At 41.9% G+C, this 8,708-nt stretch overlaps 1 protein-coding gene across 2 annotated transcripts; it reads left to right on the forward strand.

The window, feature by feature from the left end:
• Positions 1–4,213: 4,213 nt before the first annotated feature.
• LOC129710329 (twist-related protein 2-like) lies at positions 4,214–8,221 on the forward strand. 2 transcript variants are annotated; one of them, XM_055657247.1, is made up of 3 exons: positions 4,214–4,587; positions 5,412–5,954; positions 6,767–8,221. In XM_055657247.1, exon 2 carries the CDS (start codon positions 5,464–5,466, stop codon positions 5,935–5,937), a length of 474 nt encoding a protein of 157 aa, XP_055513222.1. In that variant the 5' UTR covers positions 4,214–4,587; positions 5,412–5,463; the 3' UTR covers positions 5,938–5,954; positions 6,767–8,221. The 2 variants fall into 2 exon arrangements, with proteins under 2 accessions (XP_055513222.1, XP_055513221.1); XM_055657246.1 differs by lacking the exon at positions 4,214–4,587 and having other exon boundaries at positions 4,594–5,954.
• Positions 8,222–8,708: the final 487 nt, after the last annotated feature.

The raw sequence follows: 8,708 nt of genomic DNA on the forward strand, positions 1-8,708 counted from the left end.
CAAACATACGCATACATACAAAAAACCTGGGAAAACCCACGTGGTCACTAAGTCATCTGTATCCACCTATCGCATGCCACCTCTTGCTCCACCCCTCCTTGCATCTCTTTATACTGGTTGCTTACCCACTACCCCTATCAGTCCAGTTGAAGGTGCCTTACAGTGCCAGAGACCGGGTTAGATCATGCCCCAGGGTGCTGACTGTGCGGAGTTTACATGTTCTCCGTGTGACTGCGTGGGTTTCCTCCAGGTGCTCCAGTTTCCCCCCCACATCCCAGAGACAGGCGTTTGTAGGTTAATTGGCCTTTGGAAATTGCTCCCCTAGTGTGTAGGGAGTGGATGAGAACGTGGGATGATATAGAGCTAGTGTAAATGGATGATCAATGGTCAGCGTGGACTCGGTGGGCCAAAGAACCTGTTTCCCTGCTTTATCTCTATTCTAAGGGTCTTGACCCAAAACATTTTCAGTCCATTTTCCTCAGAGCAGTTGTCTCCTTACCTTAATTAGGCTGCCTTCTACCAGGCACTCTCTTCAGTAGATGTCCTGGTCTCCTTATCACAGAGGATCTCCCTACTGGCATGCATCTCCCTGTCCATAACATTGTCCCTTAAAGTGCATGTGGACCTGTCTCCCTTGCTCGTGTCTTTGTGTCCTCTACAGCCGACAGTGTGCTATTGCTGTGTGGTTTTCACAGGGATTGTGACATTGAGGCCTAACACCCATTTTTTTAAGTTATAGACAACAAGGGGCCAGGAACCGGGATAAACTGAAGGCTCGTTTAGGAATTGTACAAATGTCAATTTATCTTTGGTCTGTATTTTGGCCAATTTTATGATTTTTGCAGTGGATTAAGTTGGCACAAGCAATGTGTTAGCACTAACACTAAATGTGTTAGCACAAAAATAAATGGAATCCAATATCCAAACATATGCATACAAACAAATGAACTTGTACTGCATGTGAAACTTTGGTAAAAAGTACACATCAAAGTTCCTATAAACATGTCGAGCTGGGCTGAGCCTCAACAGATTTGCAATGGACAATTAAACGTGTTGTTATTACAACTAAAGTGTCAGGTTCTGTTACCCACACGCCAGATATTAATCAAAAGTACACAATAGAGTTGCTCAAGATCACAGCATATCTCTAACAAATGTTTACCAAACGGGGATCACAGCTTAATTGAAACAAAAAGACTTCATTGATTCCTCTTGCACTTGACTTTGACAGGTTCATCTAACACTGCTAATGATTACATTTTTTAGTCTATAGGTAAGTTTAGCCCAATTGTATAATATTTGCTATATCAAGCAGTTCTGCAAACTACAAAAGTTTAATTTAGAGATAGAGTATGGAGACTGGCTAGTGAGTCCATGTTAACACAAGTTCAATGTTACCCCACTTTCTCTTCCACTCCCTAGATATTAGGAGGAATTTTACACAGGCAAATTAAACTATTGGGATTCATTTTTGGGATGTGGGAGGAAACCGAAGCACATGAGGAGACTCACCCTGCCACACTGACAGCACCCGAGGTCAGGATCGAATTTGGGTCTCTGGCGCTGAGGCAGCAGCTCTACCCACTGCAGAAATAAAAGTGTTTCTGTATCACTGAAAATTTGTGTGAATGTGAATTACAAATTTATATAAATAAAATTACTGAAAATATATATATTTTAAATTACCACTCTATTTTGGCTATTTTTTATAGACTGAGTATTCTGTGAACATTTAACCAAATTAAAAAGGATTTTTTTTAACCATTAATATTCCCTACTCTCGGACTGAGCTCTCTTGCTGAGATGCGATTCTTGGGAGACTGAAGGAAATTGGTGAGATTTGAACACCAGAAGCCTTGCTGAACAGTGTTAGCTGTCGCACTGCAACACAGTCACAGGGAGAAAGTGCACACTCTACACAGACATACAAGATCAGAATTGAACCCTTGCTGGATCTGTGATGCAGAAGCTCTGCACTGTCATAGTTATATTATAAACAGGTCACACTCACACAATTCAAAGGCATTAGATTTATTCTGTCACCTTTGCCTGCTCCTGTAACTTCTTCAAGGAACTTCTTGAAGATAGACACAAAATGCTGGTGTAAAAGAGGCAGCATCTCTGGATAGAAAGGAACTTTTTAAGTGCTTAGTTCCAGCAAATCCTTCCTTTTTTAAATCCTCGTTGACAATTTCTCACACTTCCTTTGATTTAAATGTTATATTTTCCATTGTGAGTGGCCTATCAGCACAGATTCCCTCCAACTGCCACATCCATGAAAGGCAGACTTTGTATGACATTTCCATTCAGAAATATAAAATGCAGCCCTGAAAAAGGTGTGAACTATTCCAATAATCTGTAATATTCTTCACACCTAATACAACTTGAAGGAATAAATGAAAAGAGGAAAATAATTCATCATTTCAAATCTTTGACATATTCATCAGTCAGATTAAAAAGAGCATGTTGATATTTTGTGACTGTCAGTGATTCAGAAAGATGCAGATTTGAGTTGCAAAAACATAGAACAGCAGATGCTGATTTATACCAAGATATGCATAAAATGTTGGAGTAACTGAGTGGGTCAGGCTGCGTCTCTGGTGAAATGGGATTGGTGACATTTTGGGTCTGAAGAAGGGTCCCCCACCATCCTATGTCTCCAGAGATGCTGCCTGACCCACTGAGTTACTCCAGCACATGTGTCGTCTACACGAGCAGAATCAAGTCTTACTTCAAAACTCGAATGGACAAATATTCAGGAATTAGTTGTGTACCACCAGAGGTGAAATAAAGATTGGAACTTAAATAAAAGACAACGTTTTTTTAAACACTGTTCAGAATTTGAAAATGTCCTTAAATGCCTAACTCATAAAGTAAATTTGAGACATTAGGAACTGCAGATGCTGGAATCTTGAACAAAACACAAAGTGCTGGTGGAACTCAGCGAGCTAGGCGGCATCTGTGGAGGGAATGGAAAGAAGATATTTTGGGTTGGGACTCTTCTTCAGACCCACATAAAAACCATACACATTTATGTGGGAAAACATTTTTAATCACACGTCTATGAAGATAGACCTAATAAAGCTCTGAAGAAGTGTCCTGATCCGAAGCTTCATCTGTCCATTTGATCCACAGATGCAGACACAAGGAATTGCAGAAGCTGGTTTACAAAAAGAGACACGAAGTAACGCTGCAGATCATGTGGCATCTCTGGAAGTCATGGAAAGGCGATGTTTCAGGTTGGGGCACTTCCTCAAGCTATCTGTAGCGAGAGGTGCGGCGGTGAGGGGGGCGGGGGGGGGTGAGGGGGGGGGGGGGGGGGGGGGAGAGAGAAAGCTAAGAAAAGAGGTGGGGGTGGGACAAGACCAGGCACGTTATAGGTGGGTTCAGGGAAAGGGGGCGGGGATATGAGGGGTACAGATGATATTTGGCTCACTGTTCCTCCAACACATTGTGTTTGCTAAAGAAACCTCAATTGGTCTAACCAACCATTTTGATATAACAACTAGTATTCGTTTTCATCCAAACTTTGCAAGCAACATAAAGCCTGCCCCTTTAAATATGCGTTAATTGAATGTTGGGGTTTTTTTCTTGGGGGGTGGGGTGGGTGTATAGGGCAACATTAGTGGTTAGAGCAACATTCAAGACCTTCAAAGACACTTGTGGAAGACAAGCTGTTCCGATTACTATTGCCCGAGTGATCGATTGAAAGATACAACATAGAAACGGCCCTTTGGCCCGGTCACAACATTTCTATGTTATACCACCTTCACAGCCACACCCTACACACTAAGGACAAGTGACAGAGGCAAATTAACCTACAAAGTCGCGAGTCTGTGGGATGGAACGTGCAAACTCCACACTGCAGCCGAGGTCGGGATCGAACCCGCGTCTCTGATGCTGTGAGGCAGCAGCTCTACCAGCTGCGCCCCCCTGCGCCCACCCCACCCAAACAAACATAAGATTATTACAATGAAAGCTCCGAAGTGGCCGCTTTTGGCTATTGAGACATGATTGATAATTTTGTCTGTGCTAAAGCAATCACCACACTCCCATTTTGCAAATCGTGCTTTAAATAAATGCAAACCTCTGCCTTTAGTCGGCACCTCTGGTTCTCAGAGGCAGCAAGACTGCGGAAAGACGCTGGGGGGCGCGCCAACCCACATAGACAACACGGATAGCTACAAACAACAAGTAACGGGCAAACTTTCTTGTGCATAATTGTGTCCAGTGACTTTTAAACATCACACTTTTCCTAGAATATCTTGAAATTACTTTGGCGTATACTTTGCGATAATCGAAGTTTTGTTTTCGCACTCCAGTAAAACAAAAGGAGCCGGGGAAAGTTAAATACGTTAATATTCCACCTTTTACGGGCAGTTTTGTCCCAGTCTGTTGCGTCTCCGTTATCTTCAGAGAGGTGAGCGGATGTCCCAGGAACGCTTGGTCGTAAAGGAGGGCAGCTAAAACTAAATTACTTAAAAATCTAAGCCAGCAGCACTGCAAGAAGAACTGAGTTACAATTCTACATTTAAATCCATTTTAATAAGAAGGATCTGCCAGAAATTCTGTGACTGAAAAATCCCGGTATGTGTTAATATGCATGTTCCGTTCGTACTGCGTCGCTATCCGCATTATTTAGCTAAAGAACAAATAAAAGTGAAATATGTATATATTTTGTTAAAATACACAATTCGCGACAGAGCGTCGTTCCGTTATGCAGAACTTTAGTAGGACCGTTCATTAGTTGATTCAGAAAAAAAAAATGCGCATTGATTTTTATGAACATTTTTCAACCAGATGTTTAAAATCAGTAGAAGGTTAGAAACAGAGCATTTCATTACTTCTTTCAACGCGGCATCTTCAGGTTACAACCGTGCAACCATTTAAAACCTAAAATTCTGAGTCCAACCAACCAACCCAAGCGGTTAAGTTTCAAGTAGAAATTATACTTCACAATCCGAATTTATGATTTCTCAAAATGTAACCATTCCGTCTTTTGTTCCCGAATCGCGAATTCTTCTCGAATTAACCACCGCCGGACTAGTTAATTTGCAAGTCTTGTTACATGAAACGTTTTGTAGCCGAGTACATTCCACTAAGATATCCTTTAAGATCAACTTTATTCTTTGGAAAAAAATGGGAGTTGGTCCGCAGGCTGATTTTATACAGATGTTAGTGGGTGTTTTCAGCGCTGTTTGCCAACAGAATACTCCCACTCATTAGAGGGAATGTGGCCCAATCATTTCTGAGCTTCCCCAGGATGTGGGCCCTGACTTGGATCTTGAAAGCTAAAACCCCCACGAAACCAGTGAAAGATAGAAAGAGGAATTAAGGACCGCTGGGAGTAAAGTTGCTAAGCACATCTGTAAGTTTGTTTATTTTTGCAAATTCACAATTTCTGTTTACAGTCTCTTTTCACTGCTCGCTGACGCCAACCTTCGAGGCTTGGTTGAACACAATATGCAAGAGGATTCCAATTCTCCGTTTTCTCCAGTGGATAGTTCAAGCAACAGCGAGGGGGAACAGGACACGCAGCAGAAGAGAAATGGCAGGAAGAGGCGTTCGGGCCAAAGGTCTCATAGACCCAGTACCGGGAAGAAAGGCATGAAGATCTCTCCTCTGGCGCAGAGCTTAGAGGACATTCAGACCCAGAGAGTCGTGGCTAACGTGAGAGAGCGTCAGAGGACGCAGTCCCTCAATGATGCATTTGCAACTCTTCGCAAAATCATTCCCACTTTGCCTTCAGATAAACTCAGTAAAATCCAGATCCTTAAACTGGCCACGAGGTATATCGACTTCCTTTACCAAGTTCTGCAGAACGACGAGATGGATAGCAAGGTAACGAGCTGCAGTTATCTGTCACACGAGAGACTCAGTTATGCCTTTTCAGTTTGGAGGATGGAAGAATCCTGGCCTTTGTCTGCCGGCCCTTAGCGTCTGCTGTCAATCAGGTAAATATGTAGCACTCGGTGCCGAGATGTTTTCAAAATAGCCCCGTTGTTTCCACTATATAACCGAAACAGGCAGCTGTTCGGAAAGATAGTGACATGTGTAACCCGTGCCATGTAGAAGAGGTTAAATAAATACCTAACAATAATGAGCTCTTTTCATCTCAATTTCAAGCGTTCCCAGATGATGCCGACCTCATGCTGTTTAGTTACTCTTTCACTTTTCCAATGTCCCCTTCAAACCTGTATTTTCCTTCTTACTTTTACTTTTAAGTAACATTTATCCCCCCCCCCCCGTGTTTCATTTCCTTCGCACCCCGTCTTATGTACAAAAGGGGCTTTGAAGGGTCAAGATATGGAACCCATCAGTGGCCGCAGCCTCCCTTGCCCCGGCTATTTATTGAGTCTGAATCCAGAGCGTGAAAGAAAGTTTAAGTCAACAGTGAAAGTTTCCAGTCCCCATTGGTGTCTCGTATCCCAAATCTTGGGAAACGTTAATCGTATTCTAATCTACACACTCATCCCGGTACTCACAACGCTCTCTCTACACAACAAACACATTTCCCTGATTCTCAATAACATGATCACCCTCAAAGGTATTTTGAAAAAAAACATGCGTGTTGTTGTACCCAAGCAATCGTCGGCTGTTGCTTTGCATACCTCGTGTATAAACAAAACATCCGCTTTCGCCTTTATTACTACCGAGGCCTGGGACACCTCAAAAGTGCCAGACACGGGGCTGGAAAGCTGTTATTTACTTCAGATATTTTATTATTTGTTCAATCATTCCTATCATTTTCTCTCTTGAACTGTAGGTATATTGATTAGCTACGTGGGAACTCTACGCCAGCGCATCAAGAACATTTTAAAGATGAACTGAGTGTAAATCAAAAGACAAGAGCACTTAAATACTGGGCTGCGGATGTGGGTACAGCTAGAATGATACCGAGAGACCCAGCAACATTGGTCCGTGGATTCCATATCTATTTATTTGCATGTGTCTGCAAGGCTTCAATCCCACCGTATATCGGGTGGCGAGACTGAGAAATCGTTTTGATTAACAAGGAAGAAAACAAAGAGACATAAACTCAGAAGTTTAGAATATTATTTTTTTATATTTTAATTGGAAACCGAACTTTATTTCTGAAGAATGAGCTCCGAATTTCGTCGACCGTCTTGTTACTTTAAGGAAAGCTATATGGCGTTATGTTTTGTAATAAACGCACACACATTGCGTCCATTTTATTTCTGTTTTATATTATGCATCGAATTTTGGAGACTCTGCGCTCCCTGTGGGGCAGTGGGGGCCTTTAGCAGTTAAACAAAAAAAAAAACAAAACCTCATGCAGATAAGCTTTGAGAGAAATAACGTTTCTATATGTTTTACGTGATGATCCCTTCAAATAACCCACACGGTTATCAGACTTATCGAGTTGCATCTCCACAAAGAGCAGTCCCCGAGGTTTTAAATGTTTAAAAGTTCCACTCCCAATGAATCTGAAGATTCCGACATTTAGAACCACTCCCCCTTCAAAATAAAAACAAAAACAATTGGGATTAGTGATTCAAGATCTGAAAATAATCCCACTTTTCGTAAAACGACACAGGTAGAATGGCGAGAGTTTAATTATTATACATCGTCTATGAATTTCATCCCCAAACTCAGCCCATGACCAATGTACAGGTTTTATCTACAGTACGCGGCAAGTATAGGCTCGACTTTGCCAGAAATCCCATTTACCAACACGCCGTTATGTTAAAGCTTTGCTGAGTGCTTTACCAAAATCTATTTCTTCTCTAAGTGGCCCCTTTCTCACAGACGATGGGTTATGAGTGAGAAATAACGGTGGCGAGTTCCTAGTGCAGGTGTAGAGGGATTTGATGTTGGTTCCCGTGAGGACGCGTGACAAGAAGAGGAATTCATCCAACACAAAAGTTTCAACCTCAATCATATGGTTTGCTATCAATAATAAAAACAGAAGGAGAGAGAAAGGTCGCAGTTTATAAAACGATGCTGTTGCACCCGTCCGCTGTCAACAAACCAACCTGGATTTAGCACTGAATTCAATGCAGTGTTAAAAATGCAGATTTAATTGGTTCCAAAAATTGCAATTTCTCTCAAATGTTTGCATTGTGCTCTAAAGTTTAGTCACGAGTGATTTTAAATTGTGACGTATTTACCTTTTTAACAGAAAATTCAAATTTGCTTTTAATTTTCTTATAACTTGAAATAAGCGTAAAATAAAAATGGAACAGTGCTTTCAAAAGATCGCAGCAGTGTATTGGTTATTTAATGCGCAGTCTACGGTTCCTGCTCCTAATACTTTGTAAATGTGGGTTAAATAAAGCTGTAATGGTTGCATTTAATACAGGAGAACACTTATAATACAAACCTAACTATTGTTCATCAGCTCACTTCCTTGCCGCAATAATATTGTGTGACAGAACTCTATTATAGAGATGATTCTGGAGATCAGAGTGGACCTTTGGTGCAGTGCTGCTAATAAATTGTCCCACTTCTGACAACAGCGAATGTTCTGTTTCCAGCTGGTTCTTGTAAGATGGGGAAGGCTTAAAATCCCCAGTCGACACCTGGGGCGGGTTCGTTTCCTCCATCTGACCCCCTTTGTGTAATTCCAGTTTCCCTGCTCTGTAGCAGTGCAAAACACACTGCAAACACACAGGACCTCACTCACTCACACCGAGGTCTCAAAACACACTTGCTGACCAACTAAGTTCAACATAGCCTCGCTCCTT

This window comes from Leucoraja erinacea, chromosome 27, assembly GCF_028641065.1.
Source record: "Leucoraja erinacea ecotype New England chromosome 27, Leri_hhj_1, whole genome shotgun sequence".
NCBI classification, from domain to species: Eukaryota; Metazoa; Chordata; class Chondrichthyes; order Rajiformes; family Rajidae; genus Leucoraja; species Leucoraja erinaceus.